The following is a 19,482-nucleotide window of genomic DNA, read 5'->3' as shown; positions in this document are numbered from 1 at the left end:
CACTGTGTAGTCCAGACTGTCCTTGAACTCATTATGTAGCCCAAGCTGGCATCAAATTCATGGCAATCCTCCTTCCTCAGCCTGCCAAGTGCTGGAACTACAGCATGTGCCGCCACACCCAGCAGGACCTGTTAGTGAATTTTAATAAATCTTATCCTTCAAAGCTGTACCTGAGCATTTTCTTCAGTCTCTTGGCAACCTACTTCACTGCACTGGCAGAGCTGAGCTGCAGATAGGACATTAGTTCTGTGGAAAAAATAAAATAGGGAAAGGAGATTCAGAGGCTAAAGGTGGAGTACTAGAGATAAATCAAAAAATATTAGTAATCAGTATTCCTGAACAACTGAGATATGAAGATCTCGAGTGAATTTTGAGCACATCACAATGTGCAAATTCAGTGACAGTGACTGAGAACTGGTTCCCAATTTACAGTAAAGAAGGAGCTAGTTAGAACATTTTCCCCCTTAACCTTTTCTTTTCTGTTCTAAAGAGGAGCAAGAAATTATGGGTAACAAGCTGGAAAAGAAATTTAAAATGCCAAATAGATGAAAAGAACATAGACCACAGATTCTTTACTCTGTTTCTAGTCTGCAAAGACTAGGGGAAAGGGAAAGATTGTAGTTTCTGATTTTGGATTATGGTTTGCACCTTAATTGAGAGTGACCAGCAAAGAGACCACACTGTTTTCATCTGATGACAGTGGAAACAACCCACACTGAGCAGGTACCGAAGGACAGAGGGAGATAAACACCCTGTTCAACATGTTAGTTACAAAAGCAAAGAGAACTAGATCTCTAGGTTTGAGACATAGGACCCCAAGTTAGATTTTTAATAATTTATATATTGTTTACACATCAACACTGTGACACCTAGTAAGCTTGAAAGTAAAGGAATACAGATATATATTTACTTTGGGGAAGCGCCAGAAGTCTCACGGTGCCAGATCTGGTGAATAAAATGGATGAGGACATACCTTAATGTTTTTACAAGCCTGTTTTTTGTTTGGATGGCCCCTCGGCAGCAGCATTCATCATGTTTTCTTTTATCATATCTCGTAAGCACACAAGAGACTTCCAGAACTCCAAAAAATAGCAAGAACAATGGGATATATGTGCTTGAAGCAAGGGAGAGTATTAATGGCAATGTATCTTTTAACTGCACTGTAATAAATTTTAAAATATATATTTAAATATTCATAATAAAATAAGTGTAACATTTACCACAATTTATATATACTGAATAATTGTTAACCAAAAGAAAGCTAGTACAGCTATGTTAATATCTGACAAAATTCACCATGTGAAAATAATGACAAAGAACATTTGGTTTTGTTTGTTTTTGCAGTGCTGGGGTTAAAACTAGGGCATTCACACTGGACTGCATCTCCAGCCCTTTTCTATTTTTGATTTTGAGACAGAGTTTTCTGATTCACTTAGTTGCCAGGCTGGGCTCAAATTTGTGATCCTCCTGCCTCAGCCTCCCAGAGTCCTGGGATTACAGGGCCATGCCACCATGGGCAGCTCAAAGAACATTATTTTAAGAGAGTTGGACCGGGGATTTAGCTCACGCCTGCTGCTCAAGTGCAAGGACCCGAGTTTGATCCCCAATACCAAAAAAAAAAAAAAAAGAGGGTCAATTCACAGGAAAAACATAACAGTTTTGAAACAGTATCTGCCTAACAGTATAGCTTCAAAAGATAAACAGAAAAAAATTGATCCAGCTAGAAGAAATTCGTCAATCCACAATTGCATTGGGATACATTATACTCTTCTCAGTAACTAACTGATTAACAGAGAAACATCATAATACAGATATGTACAATACAGGTAAGCTTCATCTGTCTACCCAGACTGTTAAAACCTTCCCTGAAATCTCTTTATGTAGTCTGTCATCAAAGGACATACTTGATACTGCCTTAATGCTTTTATTCAAGCCAAAAACTTATTCCTGATCTGCCTCTCTGTTGATCCTCAAGCACACCCTAAAGAGCTCAGCACCCCTAGGTGGATACAATCAGCTTGCTGCTAATCATTATAGGCTCTCTCGGTTCTTCCTGTGAGTTGATCCCTAACTCAGTGCTTTCCCCAGCTGGGTCCTTCCAAGATTTTTCTTTTTTTTTTTTGGTACCGGGAATCAAACTCACGTCCTTGCACCTGTGCAGCAGGCAGCGAAACCATTGAGCTAAATCCCCAGCCCCCGTCCAAGATTTTGATTTGATGCTATCCTTACAACCTATTCCAGCCTCCTGTATAATACTGACTGTTATGTACAGTATTAATTTCCTTTGAGACTGAGGAATGTCTTTTTCTCCAGAAGCTCTTCCATACATGTCATACTCCAACCTGACCACTTCCTCACCTTGAATGTCCTACAGTTGTTGGTTTTTGCATTCCATGTATTTACGTATTTGTAGTTCCCTATATGTGTATCCATTTTTTTCTAGGAGATTATGAGCTTCTCAAAGACAATACTGTTCTTGTACACTCTCTCTCTCTCTCTCTCTCTCTCACACACACACACACACACACACACACACACACACACACACACACTGGCCTTTGTCCCCTACCCAGGGAACCAAAGCAGTGACAGCTCTCTGAGTGGAAAGTTCCTGCTTCCACCTAAATGGCCACACAGCCTAGATGTGCTGTGTGGTCTGCTGACTTTGATACTTGTCCCCACATTACCCCTCTACAGTTTCCTGTGAGCAGGCTGATGTCACCATGCCTTCCACATTCCACAGCTGTCCTATGAGCTACTGGCTTCGTTAAATTTTTCCAGCTTCTGCAGATATCTCGAGTTAGCTGACGTTATCTCATCTTCCGGCTTCCATGGATGACTGGCGAACTGGCTGAAGTTATTTGCTTTCACAGATAGAAAGTGAGAGATGAAGAATTTTCCTGGGGTTACTTATATGACATCACTTCTCATTTTTACATCCATGCCCTAGGGATTACTGTCTTCTGCTCAAAGTATTGTTCTTTCTCCCCCAGCCCAATCCTGAACAACATCTGCATTTTCTCTTTCCTGTAGGACAGGTAACAACCAAAACCAAGAAGGGGATATGCCAGGCATGTTGGTGTACACCTGTAATCCCAGCACTGGGAAGGCTGAGGCCAGAGGATCACCATGAGTTCAAGGCCTGCCTGTGCTACATAGCAATAGCAAGACCCTGTCTCAAAAAAACAAAAAACAAGGCTGGGGATTTAGCTCAGTGGTTCCACCACCTGCCTTGCAAGCACAAGGACCTGAGTTCAATGCCCGGTACCAAAAAAATTTTTTTTAATTTAAAAAATTAATTTAAAAAAAATTCATAAAAAACAAAACAAAATAAGGGGTGGGGAACATGAAGCTGGGAATGGGTGTGTGCATGTAGTCCCAGTCGTGGAGAGGCTGAGGCAGGAGGACCATGGGTTCAAGCCCAGTGTGGGATGCATAGTGACATCCTGTCTATAAGTCTATGGGTCTGAGAGAGAGAGGTGGTGGGGTGACATATACTTAAGGAGGAGGCATGTACTTCAAGTTGTGGTGCTTGTGTAGCAGCAGATATGTGGGTCATTGGGAAAATCCACTGATAATAGGAGCTGGTTAGAAAGACAGCAGAAGTTGCTCATAGAGCAAACAGAGGAAAGCCCCTTTCCCCAGGAATAGTTCCTAGCAGAATGACGGATGTGCCACAGGAATATCCTCACCAGAAAAGTCTATAAAAACAAGAAATCTGAGATTTTTTTTTCTGCATTCTAGGAGTACGTACTGTAAGAATTTTACGAGTGGAACTTCACTTAACTTCAGAAAATATCTCATCAAAAAAGCACAACATATTTTGTTATATCTCACATTATCCATATGTATAATATTGGTATTAATGTGTGGTCAGTGTGAGAAACCTCCCAGCAAGGTCTTTACCAGCCATCTGATCATCAAATTGTTTACTCAGGAGATGAATCTTATGAATAAAGTAAATATAAAAAGAACTTCTGATCAAGACAAAGTCTATGAGATAATCACACTGTGATTTGTGAATATAGTGAGAAATGGCAGAACCAGAACATGTGACAGTCATTAAACCTGTACATTCACAGCTATAAGAAATCATATAGCCTAGTGTGGTGGCACTCGCCTATAATCCCAGCACTTGGGAGGCTGCGGCAGGAGGACTGCCATGAGTTCGAGGCCAACCTGGTCTACATAGTGAGTTTGAGCCTAGTCCAGACTACATAGTGAGATTCTGTCTCAAAAGAAAAAAAGGAAAAAGAAAAGAAAAGGGCCGGGGATTTAGCTCAGTGGCACCTTGGCTGCCTCGCAAGCCCAAGGTCCTGAGTTCGATCCCTGGTACCAAAAAGAAAAGAAAAAGGAAATCATACAGCCAGATGTGGTGGTGCATGCTTATAGTTCCAGCATTCTAGGAGGCTGAGGCAGGAGGATTGCAAGTTTGAGCCCAGCCTAGCCAACTTAGCAATTTAATGAGATCCTATCTCAAAAATAAATAAATAAATAAAAGGTCTAGGGATGTAGTTCAGTGCAAAGGACTTGTGTTCAATCCCCAGTATCATAAAGAAAAAACTGAAAAGGGCGTCCCTGCTTGCGTCATCCCGCGCTCTGACGCGCGGGGAGGGGCCGCGGCTGAGCAGACTTGGCTCTGACTGCGGGCGGCTCCTCCACAGCGCTGCTCACCGTGACCCTCACAGGGAGCTGCCAACCGAAACACAACAGCGATCCCTTCCTCTTCTCCTATCCAGCTAAAAATCAGTGGAAAGCGATGGCCTCAGGAAGAGAAAAGAGCAGAATTTGCAGAGGCTGCAGAGAGAAGATAGAAGGAGGGTGCATCTCGGGGGATTGTAGATGTCCGATCTGTGGAAGAAAAAAGAAAGAAAAAGGAAAAACTAGAAAAACAGATTACCACATCTGGGCCTCCACCAGCAGGTGGACTTAGATGGACAGTTTCATAAAGCATACACGAATGGAAGAGCCTTCTGCCAGTTTTGTCCAGCATCTGCAATCGAATGGATTTCCTTCATTTAATTTCTTCTCCTTGAGCACACAGAATCAACTTTTGATAGTGCCCTTAATTGCAGTGCTAAATTTATATTGAACATATTGGGGGCAAAATTTCATTTGCAGACTTAGAAAATGGCCAGACCATTCATTAAATTCTTATGTTCCTGCACTTACTTTTCTGCAGGAAGTATGTGATTTGCCATTTTTTCATAGTTAAAATATGGATCTAAATAGCATACACAGATGGCATTTAAAGACCCAGGATCCATTTCTAATTCTAAACTTGCAATTATGTTTCCCTCCTTTAAAATATCTTCGCAAAAAAAATAAAATAAAATAAAATATCTTCGCTATTTATAGTTGTGCTGCATAGCCTTGTGTTTGGGTTTTTTTCACTATGTATCAAGACTTTTGCTTACACTTAAAGACTTTGTTCCTTTAAACTGATCATCAGGGAAAATCTTGAAAATTCATTGAAGGGCTTATCTGAAGGAACACTAAATTTTTAAAACTTACTAAGTAATGAATATTTGTAAGCAAATATTGAATTTCTCCTAATTTATTCTCTTTATACCTTATAAAATTAACATATGTTTTACAATATATTAAAATTTTTCTTTGCTGAATTTATATATTAGTGGGTACCATCAGAGGGCAGTGATGTGCTATTGTACAATAACAGATTTGGTTCTATAAAGGTCTATGTAATAAGTTAAACTAAGACTCTTAATGAGTTATAGTGAGTGATAATATATTTGTCCAAATTTCATAAGGACTTTTCTTTTATATTTATTAAAGAATGGTTATAAGGGCCAGGGATTTAGCTCAGTGGTTTTGCCACCTGCTGAGCAAGCGCAAGGATCCGAGTTCAATCCCCGGTACCAAAAAAAAAAAAAAAAGAATAGTTATAAGATTTGTACAAACATGAAATTGCCAAGGCAAGTATGACTGTAAGAAAGAGAAATATGTAGGTACCGTATTTTAAAACATAAAAATATTAGAAAGTCATTCTATAGGATGCATACACATTTTAGATTTTTATCACTAGGAACATGCATTTCACATAACATTTATGCTTTTGGTTTTTCCTTGTAATATATAATATGTTAAAATAGAAGCATTGCTATTAACTGTCAGAGATGCTGACTCTTTGAATGGCAAGACCGCATACCTGAGCCCTGAATTAAAATTGTAGATACTAGATGCCAAAAGGAACTGTAACTTAAAAAGACTAGCTCAGGCCAAGGATTTAGCTCAGTGGTTCCACCACCTGCCTCGCAAGCGCAAGGACCCGAGTTTGATCCCTGCACCAAAAAAAACAAAAAAATAAAAATAAAAAGACTAGCTCACATAATTTACTAAGGAAACTGAGGCTCTGTTCCTCTCGACCCTCCCACAAAGATTGTGTTATATTGAAATGTATTCCACATGTTTAAAGAGTTTGAACTATAATATGGGTTTTTTGACTCCTTGTGTAAAAATTACTTTTTCTACTATGATATGAAATATTCAATGAATAAGCAAAACATAGCTAAACTCAATTTTCTTCATTCTCTAGAGGATTAGTGATATTTTTCCTAAAGGATTGTGAAATCATTGAAGTGCACTTTAGAAATAAAATTTTCCACTTTATTAAGGTGATTAAATTTCTAACACCAGAAGAAACAAGGATAATTAAGAACTGTATGGACACAACCAGATCTTACCATCCTTGAACTGTGCCCTCTTGTATTACTATAGGAAGAAGGATTTTCTCCTTACACCTTTAAAAAATGAGAGCATGGATTGTATAAGCAGGTTTATTTCCAGGGATAATGTCTTCTTTCTGACCACAGTTTATATCCCAGTAATTTGTGTTGAACCATGAATGACTGGTGTGTATATTGCTTTCTGGGGGAAACAGGCGACAATGTTCCTGCCATTTGTGGCCGTTTCCGGGGGCCTGATCCACCTCTTCCCAAACTACACATGGTGCAGCCACTCATCAGTGACACTCAAGCCTCAGCGGCCTTATTAGGAAGGAGAAGGGAAAAGAGGAAACTGAATGCCTTGTAAAAAAAGCAGTAAATGATCTATAAAATGCATCTACATCCAGATATTTGCCTCATAAAGTTATGGATTGCTATGAAGACCTTAAATGAGAGTGAATTTCCTGAAATTAACACTTTAAATAAGAGAAGACCATCATGTTTAATACCTCACCCAACACCTCCGTCCAGATTACTAGAACACCGGACACAGTAAGATGTCAGATATGTTAACTAAGAGTAAGATATGTTAACTATGCTAAGATATAAATGCTTAAATCACAACTTGATTCTAATCTTTAAACTGTTGCTATGGCTGATAATAAAAAGCTACTACACAGGAAAAAAAAAGAAAAAGAAATCATACAACTATAATATACTGTATGTAACATTTAAACTGAAGTTTAAATTGGACTCAGTGTCTCTTTATGTGATTTAATGAATAGATTCTGAATATAATAAAATTGAGAAACACTGCAGAGACCAAAATAGAGTTTTCAGATTAAAGAATGGTTTTCCTAATTTAAAAATATGAGAGTCATCTGACATGGTGGCACACACCTGTAATCCCAGCACTCAGGAAGCTGAGGCAGGAAAGTGGTTTGGTAATTAACTGCCAGAAGGTCAAATTGACATCATTCTCAAGCCTACCAGGACTCTCACATTTTGGGTTCATCATGCTATTCACTAACTATAAACAAATAAGTAAATAAGAATTTAGGGCCAGGGATTTAGCTCAGTGGTTTCACTGCCTGCTGCTCAAGCGCAAGGACCTGAGTTCAATCCCCGGTACCAAAAAAAAAAAGTAAATAAGAATTTGAAAACACAGAGTCCCCAGTGCTTTTGCAGCCATTCCTAATAATACGTTTTTTCTGTTCTGCCGTAACTTCCTGGCATCATTGAGCCCTCATCGATGGAAGTCAGACCGTGGTCACTCTGATCGAGCCCTCTGTCAGCTCCCAGCTCATCTGGGGAACATCTCAACCGTGGCTGTCAATGCAAGACATGACAAGCCCCTACCTCCCTCAGAGACACAGTGCAATGTAGGGGCTGCAAGGCAAGATGGGAATCCCTAGCACAGCCCAGGAGGGGCAGCCTGGAACTTGAGCTCGGACTGAAACTGCTGCCACAGGCAGATGTGCTGGCAAACTTCAGCTCCATTCTTAAAGCTTGCAACGGATTGAGTCAGTCAACTGATTATGAACTTAAGTCATATTGACTAAATACACCTCCCGACAACACCTAGAAGAGCTGAGAGTGAATGGATGAGAATGCAGCCTGGAAACTTGACACACGACCCCTAGCCTCTTGGTCCTTGCTTTCACTGCTTTGCCTGCTATTTGCTTGTCTGTCCCTCCTTGAACAGAGGCTGTTTTATTCCCTGATGTAGCTTATGGGCTGGAACGAAGAGCAATCGGACAAATGAACTGCAGCCTTTTGAGGGATGCTTGGGCCTCTCCCTAACCCCCAACTTCTTTCTAGCATTCCTGGATCCCCTGGGCCCCATGGAAGTCAGACCATGGTCACCCTGAGGTCACCAAGCCCTCCCTCTTTAAGAACCTCCCTCTCTAAAGCCATCCCTTTATTTCCAGGCAGGCGGACCCTTAGGCCAAATCGCTCTCACTACAGCTTCCCTTTCCCAGTCCCTGCCCCTGTCTACCCCTTATCACTGCTTCCATGTGATCACCCTTCCCAATTTTTTCTCTTTTTTGGGAAAATGCACTGCGCTACACCCCCAGGCCCTCCCCCCTTTTTTATTTTGAGACATTAAGTCCCTAAGTGGGCTCAAACTTGCAATCTTGCAATCTTCCTGCCTCAGCCTCCCAGAGAGCTAGGGTTACAGGTGTACACCACCATGTCCAGCTCGAGCTTTTCATGAGAGCTCTCACATAACTTTGCTGACTCCCAACTTTCACTCTGAGTGTGGCAGCCAAAGCAGGAACCATTCTCCACACACGACCCTCCTAGTGCAGGAAGGGGTTCTCACCTCCTTCATTCTATTAACATAGCTTCAGATCCCAGTGACTTCATCGCCCTGCATATTATGTCTTGGGATCTAAGTAAAACTAAGTGGTTTCCTGCTTTTCATTGAACTTTCTTGCTTATAAACTTCCTGATACCTAGAAGAGACCACATCCTTACTTAGACTGACCCTGACCAAGGACCTCATCTCCTGTAGGAATCCTTCCCCCCCACACACACCTGCCCCAGACACACATTTGCTCAACAGATGGGCCCACCGCACAGATGTCTGTCCACCACTCGGTAGCTGTCCATCTCTTCATCTGTCAACATCACCTCTTCTGACAGGTCTCCAATCCCCCAGCAGAATGATTCCTCCTGCTCTGGCGAGTGTACCCCAAAGGTAGAGGTCCTAGAACTCTCTGCTGCCCCAGGCAACCTCTTACCTGGTGCTGTGTCCCACACACCAGGCTCAGGGCTAGGCACTTGTCTTTTTCTCCAGGATGACATAATGGTTTAGGCAGAGTTACAGGTCACTGGTACAGCACTGACCTTCAGGGAGTTGATGAGTTGGCTCCCCAGACCTGTCAGGCCACACCCTGCAACACAGCTGCCCTACGGGGTTGGTCAAAGCTGAGAGAATTCTTCACCAAGGGAAATGTATTTACCATCATCAGGGACCTGGTAAGCCAGCAGCTGACTGCCTGTATCAGGTCTTTCTCCTACAGCTGGGGGTTTGTGGCAGTGGCAAGATTTCAACAATGAGCTACTACCCCCTGGGCATCTACTTTGTGCTCATCACCTAGATGCAGTTCCTGCCTTCCTATTTCTTTTCATGTCCATTAAGGAGCGAGGCACACAAGCTAATAATTTCAGAATACTGTGGTAAGGGATAAAAGAGAGGACTGTACTTTCTAGTACAATGAAGGAGTACCCAGTCCAGTCTGGGATTGCAAGATGGCTTCCTGGAGGAAATATCTTCAGGAGGAGCATGGAAGACAGAATAACACTTAGGCAAAGAAAGGGAACCTGAGCCCAGGCCAAGGTGACCCCATGCGCAGTGTGGCATGAAGCACTCAGTCAGGGACTTTGCACACCTTTTCTCGTAGAATTTGGTCTTTCAACCACCCTGAGAAATAAGGGCAGAAAAACCTGATGCGTGGGGAGCTCTAGGTGGTTTGGAACAGAGCCATCGATGCCTGCAGGATCATGCAGGGAGACACCAACCAGAGAAGCAGTCTAGGTGACCCAGAGAACGGAAGACCCTATCCCCCAGGCCACTTTCTCAGCACGGCCTGACACAGCAGCACATCCTTGATAGGGAACATATTTGGTAACACCCTCTACTACCCAAAGTGAAATTTATAAACCATATCATCTACCAATGCATCTACCTACCACACTAAATAAGCATAATGCCCTAACTGCAAAGGACCAGGGAAAGTAATTTATAATGCAGTAATATGCATAGATAGATGTAGCACAATATAGCATAGCACAATATCAATCATATTTGTGAATGCTTAGGCCCAGTTACTCTAGAAGGCATAAAGCAGAATCTGGCTCCCTATTCCTCTATCCAGAATCACTTCCTCAGATGGAGAGTGACACCAGTGAGTTGTATGGTCACTCAGCTACCACAGGAAGTGTTGCCATTAATGATGCAACTTCCAAAGTAATGACTAATTTCTGGTGACATACTGAACAAAAGGAAGTATCATGTTTGGTTTGTACTGTAGATGCATTCCTAGAAACCCAGTGTGTATTTGAACTGTGAAGAAGTACTCTGTATTATACAGAAGACAGAGTTAAGGTCTTTGCAGATTCGAAACAGGTTTTTCATTGACACGAATAGGCAAGATTACTAATTAGTACGGCCTCTGTCTTCATTCTGACAATCAAATACAGCCCCCTTCTCCACTTCCCACCAGGAGCAGTATATTCCCAATTGAGAGCTGACTGGCTCTATGACAGAAAGTGGGCTTAGGGTTGCTAGGTATTCAAAATTGTTGAAAAGTAGAAAATCTTAATTTTAGGTGAAATTCTCCATGTTTATGTTGGCAAACAACTTATAATGTGAAACCTATGTGAACCAAACAAGATCTGCAGGCTGCTTTTGACTGATGGATGGCCAGGCTTCAGACTGGGGAGGAGAGCATGGAGCAGGAAGCCAGAGGCTGCACCAGGGTGGCCTTGGAGGTTCAGGCAGTGAGAAGCGGGACTTGGATCTGTAGACAATGGAAGCCACTGACGCGTTCTAAGGAAGGGGGATGCATGGTTGCATAGCTGTCCGTTTTAGATAAATCACCAGGTTACAAATCAGAAGAAAGTTTAAAAGGGGAAGAATTGGGGGGCCCTGGAGAGAAATGATAAAACATCACGAAGACAAAGCCAAGGAGAGATTAGCCAGCTGTGGAGATGGACTTGATGTGGCAGGGGAAGGCAGAAGTCAGGGCCTGGGTTCCTGGCCGTGTCATGGGCAGAGGTCAGGGATACCGAGGGCAGGCCAGGTGTGAGAGGAAGCTGGTGGATTGATGGGGGTGGGGGCGTGGCTCAACAGGTATTCAAGTTTCACACAAAGAAGTAAGTTTACAAACTAGTGATAGAGTGAGGAGATTGCTGGTTTTGTCCTTTTTTTTGGTACCGGGGATCAAACTCGGGTCCTTGCACTTGCACAGCAGGCGGCAAAACCACTGAGCTAAATCCCTGGCCCCGGGTTTTGTCCTTTTATCCAGAGGACCACCTTGTGTATTGACAGTGGACCTCAGAGGATTTCAGTAGGGAATTCCCAAACTCTATTGTGCATCAAAATTACTCAGGGAGCTAACTAGATGGGGACATTGCAGGCCCTGCTCCCAAACTGCCTAGTCCTATTTCTGGGCAGGACAGGAAGTCCTAGGACCTGAAATCTAGCTGGGCTCCTGGGGTGCCTGTGCCACGATCTCCAGCATCCTAAGTTTGGAGGTCACCAGAAGCACTGGCCCTGCAGTTTCCAAACCATCTTTCCATGGTACCTGGAAGGCCAGACCTGCTTCCTGGGCGGCGGGGGGTTATGGTTGTACTGGGGATTGAGCACAAGGCTTCTGTACTGAGCTATATCCCCAGCCCTTTCTCTATATATTGAGATAGGGTCTCACTAAGTTGCCCGGGTGGGGCTCAAATTTACAATCCTCCTGCCTCAGTCTCCCAGAGTGCTGGGATTACAGCTGTGCACACATCTGGCTCAGACCCGTATTTTGTTTTTTCCTTCCTGGTATTGGGGATCAAACTCAGGACCTTACGCTTGCCAGGCAGGGACAGTGCCACGGAGGTAAATCCCCGGCCCTCTACCTGTTCTTAACAGTGTTCTCTAAGCGACTGCCCATTCTCTCCTTCACCCATTCGTGGATGAGGCTCAGAAACTTTCATCCCAGTACCTCATATCTAGCAAACTCACACATTCACTGCCCTCTTCTGGACCAGGTCTTTACCTTGGACTGTCCCTTCCCTCACCTGCCTCTAACCATTGCCTGCCTTTTCCTGACATGGTATCTGAAACACAATACACATTTAAGAGATACTTATTTGACTCAAATGAAATACTTACTTTTACACTTCTCTTTTGTCAGGCAGAACAAAGGTCTTCACCCATGGCTTTGTCATTCTGTGTTCTCAACTTGAGCTTCAATGCCTTTGGTCAATGCAGTCTTTTGTGACTGGCATGAGGCTCACTCTTCTCCAAGCAGAACATATCCTTGCTGTCTCCTGAGAGTCCCTATTGTATTTGCAGAAAGTACACTGTGTGACGAAGAGCCAAGCTCCGGAGCCAGGCTGTCTGGGTTTGAATCTCTGCTCAGCTACTTTCTAGCTATTGTAGTGGGCAAGTTATTTAACCACTCTGTCTCAGTTTTCTCATCTGTAAAATAGGGATACTAATAAGACTAATACCATAAGAGGATTGTTGTGAAGCAGGTAGATATTGTGAAGACAATATTAACAGTTGTAAAGATAAAGGGGTGAAGAGGGACAATAACAGTATCTACCTCCTAGAGTTACGGAAATCAAATGAGTTAATATACATGCTTAGAACAATGTCTGACATAGTGTTGAGTGGATGCTACTTATCAGATGTACAAGCAAATAGTAACAGATGGGAAGAAAGACAATAATGAATGCATGTACCAGATGCAGAGGCAACTCCAAGTAAATGATTAACTTTATGAGAGTGGGACGAAGAATGCAAGATGGACTGAAGTCTCCACAGAAAGCTGAAGCTTATGAGAAAGTTTCCAAAGACAAACAGGCATCTGTTAGGTAGCAGGGGGTAACTCAGGAAGGAGGAACAATAGATGGAGACAGACATTACCCAGCTTTGTCCTCCACTCCATGGTTAAGGTGTGAAAGGGGAGGAAGTGGGTGAGAGGAACGCCAAGAGGCAAACAGGAAGTAGGCAGGGCTAGGAAATGGAAGGCTACTGTGGCATCATTTCCAGTAATTAGGATGAACAGTGGAATGGTCAACCCTGTGCAACAAGGACCCTCTCGTTTCTGAAGTGCTAGTAACAGGATGGAAAGCCACCTGCACCGAGTAGCTGGACAAGATGGTTTCTAAGGCTCGCTTTGACTCTTACTGGCTACATGTGAGGGGCTGGGGAACATGAAAAACCGTGTGTGCAAACTCATGGACATGAATGTTGGGTCTGAATGGGGCTTTGTTGTTTTGCTATTTGACACATGAAGAGGAGCTGGCAGACACAAAGCTACACAAACATGGACAGACCAGCTGAGGGAGGCCAGACTTTAAGGCTAAGACAGAATTTTATTTTGTACGAAGGGAGAAAGCACTGAAATGCTTCAACCACTTAATGCTAAGACTGCCATAGGCGTTTTGAGGAGACTGAAAGAAGAGACCCATTAACTTATTAGGAGATTATTTATAGAATTAGAGATGTGATAAGAACCTTATCCTAGGGTTAGCAGCATTGGAATGAAGAGAAAGGACTATGATGATTGTAGGGAGGAAAAAACCAGGACAATTACCGGGATGAGGTTTACTTTTTCACACATACTTCCTCACCTCACAAGACATCTAGGCCATGTGGTCCAGGCTCCCACCAGGCAGGGAACCCAGGGGAGGTCTTCTATTCTCTGTCAACTGTTTCTCATCTGTCACAGGTATTACTAACACCTTCTTCACAGACTGCGGTAAGGAATAATTTATAAAAACCACTTGAAAGGAGCCAATCGGGCTGGTAGAGTGAGGCCATGCGTCAGTTATTGTTATCATCACTTGGAAAACCCACTTCCTCTACAACCTCAAGTATGAAAACTTTACCTCAGACAACAATCTCTTTCCATTACAGAATCTGCCCAAGACTTGATGCTAGTTAGATACAGATGACGGCAGAGAAAACTCAGGTTTTGACTCTAAGAAACAGAAATTTTGAGACAGCAACAATAAATGGGAAAAATATACAAGTTTGAAACACATAAAAAGTCCAAGTGTAAACGTTCTGTAGTCCGATGGAGACCCATGTGGAACCTGGGGGAGAGATCAGTACCACATGTGCACAGAGGCAATGGCTGAAGCCCGGGGAATAAATGGGTTCCAAGGACAACAGTATAGAATGGACACGGTGATAACATGGTAAAACGTCAAGGAGTGGCCAGTTAGGGACTGAAAAAAGAATGATCAGCACAGGAATGATCTGTAGAACCAAGTGAGCAGAACGTTACATAAGTAATTTCAAAACATTATTTTAGCCAGGTGTGGTGATGCATGCCTATAATCCCAGCACTTAGGAGGCTAAGGCAGGAGAATTACAGTGAATACAAGGCCAGCCTGGGCTACATAGTGGGTTCAAGGACAGCCTGAATTACAAGGCATGATCCTGTCTCAAAAAACCTAAAGAAAGGTTTTTTTTTTAAGTAAAATGTTCACCTACTGGTCACGATCAATTGCAGGCTCCTATCAGATGATCTGAAGTGCTTACCCTTTTGGGGTGGCTTCAGTGTGCGTGAGTGCTTCCACAACTGAGCAGAGAAGGGGCTGATCCTTCAGGTTCACCTAGAGGTCTCATCTGTTCAGCACTCTCCCAGAGCCTCTCTTAAGGTGACTATGGTATTGCCCAACCCAAGCTGTCATCGAGAACCTCCTCTTTCATATATATATATCCTGTCCTCCTAAGACCTAGTTCAACTTTATCTTCTCCTAGAACATTTTCTAGCTATACCATTACTACTTTTTCCTGCTCTGTTTAAAAAATGTACTCTTGGGCCAGGGATTTAACTCTAGTTTCGCCACCTGCCTCACAAGGGCAAGGACCCGAGTTCAATCCCCGGTACCAAAAAAAAAAAAAAAAAAAAGGGACTCTTGCCCCAGAAATGATGATAGAGTAACCTGGGGTTTAAAAGCCAGCATCATGACTAATAAGCAGCTTAGTGATTCTAATATGGATAGTTCACCATCCACATCTTGAGAAACAAAGTCAAACTGTATGTGACAAATGCTAACAGCCAATATAATCAGTTTCATTCTAGCTTTGTGAAATTAGAAACCTGTATTAGATGACCAATTACCATTTATGATTTAAAACTTGTTCAAAAAGGCCAGAGTCCCAGATGTTTTCTCCATCAGATTTTCAACCTAGCCTCCTCTGCGGTTTTAACATCCTTCTATGAATAACCCAACCGAGAAATCTAAATGTTACCCAACAACCAAGTACTCTTTTCAGGGACCCTATACCCAGTAACACCTTCCTGTTTTTGGTTGTTGGTCTTTTTTTTTTTTTTTGGTACCGGGGATCGAACTCAGGACCTTGCACTTGCGAAGCAGGCAGTGGAACCACTGAGCTAAATCCCCACACACAGAATGAGCCACAGCTCCTAACATTCTTTTTTGGTATCAGGGATTGAACTCGGGACCTTGTGCTTTCAAGGCAGGCGGCGGCACCACTGAGCTAAATCCCTGGCAAAGAATGATACAGTATTTCTTGCCTGTTTTTTTGGTACCGGGGATCAAACCCAGGTCCTTGCGCTTACACAGCAGGCGGTGAAACCACTGAGCTAAATCCCCGGCCCTCATAACATTCTTTACGTGGGAGTAACTCTGTCGATGGTTTATGTTGATTTGTGATAGTACAGTATCAAGAGGAATATGATGGAGGACAAAGGGAAAAAGAAACCTCGTATTTGTAACTGAGAAATGATTGTCAAAAAAAATTTAAAGATTAACTTTCAGATTCCACTTATAGTCAGTGTTCTAACTGAAATAAATTTGGCCCCTGCACAAACACACACTCAATTTCCTCTTCTGAAAAACTATTCTGTTTAATAGTGCACTTCATTTATGCTACAGGATGAGCAGGGTTGGGAAAACAATGGAAGGTCATCCCTCAGATTAGGAAAATTTAGGGAGTGCCATTCTAACCCTGCAAGGAGCCCCGTCACCAGGTTTAGGCCACAGCCTTCCTTCTCTGGGCTCTGCTCTTTACCTGCATTAATCCTTGGCTGTGGAAGTCAGAAGTGGAGTTAGGAGAGGTCCGGCTGCCGGGGCCAAGAGGTAACAGAGGGCAGGAGAGGCTGGCTGAGTGGGCTCCTTGAAAGCATCCTTAATAACTAGAAGTTAGAGTGAATCACTTGTCATCACAGGAGTGGAAGAGGAAGACAGGGCAGCAATCAGAAGCCACTGCTAAATGCTTCTGACCTGCACCCCCAGGTTATTCACTGCTCAGTTGGATTTCCCAGTCAGTACAGGGAACACAGGAGGCTCTGCCTACAGTACTGCCAGACTGCTCCTGGAAACATCATGTTGCTCCAAAAGCCCTACAGGATACAGTCATCACAGAAATCCTTTTTGGGGTCATTTTCCCCTCTTCAATAAAAGAATAAACCCCTCAACACCAAGTTTCCTTAATTAATGAAATCATAAAACACAACAGCATGTTCCTTGTCAAATCTTAAATCTGGACTGGGGACAGTGACTTCAAAATACAGCCTCTACTCCCCTTCCTAGCAAATAGCAGGACCCAAAACATTCTTTCCACTGCCCTTTGTGCTCACTACACTGATTCCAACTAGTGGAATCATTGGAATTTTATTCCTACTAATCTTCCATCCCCACGTTGGAAAGAAAGGCTCTCTGGCATGAGAAAAAATGGTTTAGTGCAAACTCCCTCCCAAAAAAGTGTGAATGGTCCTGTGCCCAGCACTTAATTGGTGATTTGCCTCTCAAGTTTTGAAGGCTGGTGTCATTCTAGGTAATCCACTAGGTTTCTGATCACTATGCCACGATGATGCGCCCTATCTGCCCCATTCTCTAAAGGGGAAGGTTTGAGGTGGAAGGGACACAGCTTAAGTTGCTCACACTTATAAAATAAGGCAAGAGCTCTTTAGACTCGGGAAGTGAGGAAAACAGGTATGCGCCTCTTTCATGTAGACTCTCTGATATTTAATTCAGCAGTAACTCTGAGAGAACTTTTGCTCATACCCATTACATTCAAAGGCTTCTCTCCAGTGTGAATCCTCTGATGGCGAACAAGAGCTGAACTATACCTGAAGGCTTTTCCACACTCACTACATTCATAGGGATTCTCCCCTGTGTGGATTCTTTGATGCTGAATAAGGCCTGAACTATAGGTAAACTTTCCTCCGCACTCCATACATTCGTAGGGCTTCTCTCCAGTGTGGATTCTCTGGTGCTGATAGAGATGTGAGCTCTGGCTGAAGGCCTTCCCACACTCATTACATTCATAGGGCTTTTCTCCAGTGTGGATTCTCTGATGATGAATAAGGGTGGAGCTCCTACTGAAGGCCTTTCCACACTCATTGCAAGCATAGGGTTTCTCACCAGTGTGGATTCTCTGGTGGTGAGTAAGAGTGGAACTCCAGCTAAAGGTTTTCCCACACTCGTTACATTCATAAGGTTTCTCCCCAGTGTGGATCCTCCGATGTAGAATGAGAGCAGAGCTACAACTGAAGGTCTTTCCGCAATCATTACATTCATAAGGTTTCTCCCCAGTGTGGATTCTCTGATGCTGAATAAGATGTGAGCTCTGACTGAAGGCCTTCCCACATTCACTACATTCATAGGGCTTTTCCCCTGTGTGGATTCGCTGATGTTGGATAAGGTCTGAAGTTCGATTAAAGCTCTTGCTACATTCATCACATTTATGGGGTCTGTCTCCCATAGGAAGTCTCTGATGTGAAATAAGATTGGAACTCACAGTGAAGCTGTTCCCAAACTCACTGTATTTCTCATTTCTCTCTCCCATGGGGGAGAGCTTTCCCTCAACTGTCACCTGACCGAAATCTTGTATTTTCCTATTCAATCTTTTCCCAGAGGAGTTCCCTAGCTGCCTCTTTAGACTGACTTCTTGTTCATAGGCTTCTTCAAATTTAAGACCCTGAGAAATATCCTTCTGGAATCTTCCCAATAGCATCCCACATGATCCTGTATCTTCCGAAATTTCTTGATCGCGTTCAGTCCTGGATTCACCATCTGGCACAATAAAAAAAAAAGCAAATGTCACTTATTCCTTGTGAAAAAAAGAATGAAAGTCTGAGACAAGATAATCAATACGACTGATTTTTACAGCACTAAAAGCATATGCCTTTTACATGACTGAAAAGAGGCCTACCTTATATGCATGTAGCTATGCCAAAGTAAGATAACTGGCCTAAGGAATGAAAAGGAACAAGGTAGAAAGGAAAATCAAGGAGAAAAGAGCTGATGAAACAGAAAAAGCAAAAGATGTCAGGAGGGAGGATGGATCAGGCAAGTTGAGAATGAAAACTACAGGAGAAAAGACATATTGTTTAACAAGTGGTAAAGTCTTCAGAGAGGTCAGAGGTTATAAACATAACTGGGGGAATGGTGGCTGCAAGAACAGCTTAAGGGAGAGCAAATACAAGAAACTAACACATTGTTGGTGGGAGTATAGACTGGTGCAACCACTGTGGAAATCAATATGGAGATACCTCAAAAAACTAGGATTAGAGGTCCCATTTGACCCAGCTATTCCCCTGCTGGCTATCTTCCCAAAAGAATTAAAAGAATCATACCACACCAATAAATATATGCTCACCCATGTTTACAGCGGCACAGTTTGTAATAGCTAAAGCTTGGAAACAGCCCAAGTGCCCATCAACTGGAAAGTGGATAAAGAAGATGTGGTTTTTTCATAAAATGGAATACTAGTCAGCCATAAAGAACGAAAACTAGAGACATTTATAGCTAAATGGATGCACACTGAGGACATACTATTTAGTGATATAAACAGGACACACGTGTAAATACTGAATAGTTTCTCTGGGGTAAGACACTGAAAGTGTAAATAAGGATTAAAATGAATAACTGATAATGTGAAATAGGAAGAAAAGGTCCAAAGGGGTAGGGGAAGTGGGAGGGGTAGGGGAAAGGAAGAAGCAAAAGGAAAAAAAATATGAGAAAAGGAAAAAATGGAAACAAAGTCTTTGTAAATAAGGAGGGGTGGAGAGGTTGAAGGGAGGGCAGGGGA

General features: G+C 42.8%; 1 protein-coding gene across 10 annotated transcripts in view; it reads right to left on the bottom strand.

The window, feature by feature from the left end:
- The window catches only part of Znf3 (zinc finger protein 3), a 40,423-nt gene that overhangs the window by 14,709 nt on the left and 6,232 nt on the right, over positions 1–19,482 (bottom strand). For 8 of the 10 annotated variants that reach the window (XM_021254528.2, XM_004840234.4, XM_021254531.2 and 5 more), the window contains one exon: positions 171–18,464. In XM_021254528.2, the coding sequence (XP_021110187.1) occupies positions 17,395–18,464 (1,070 nt within the window). In that variant the 3' untranslated portion in view covers positions 171–17,394. The remainder of the gene's footprint in view (positions 1–170; positions 18,465–19,482) is intronic. The other 2 variants (XM_087195801.1, XM_087195802.1) reach the window with 2 other exon arrangements.

Source organism: Heterocephalus glaber, unplaced genomic scaffold, assembly GCF_053883595.1.
Source record: "Heterocephalus glaber isolate CG9 unplaced genomic scaffold, H.glaber_assembly_v1.0 deba00001610, whole genome shotgun sequence".
Lineage (NCBI taxonomy): Eukaryota > Metazoa > Chordata > Mammalia > Rodentia > Bathyergidae > Heterocephalus > Heterocephalus glaber.
This window is presented reverse-complemented; position numbering and strand designations above follow the sequence as displayed.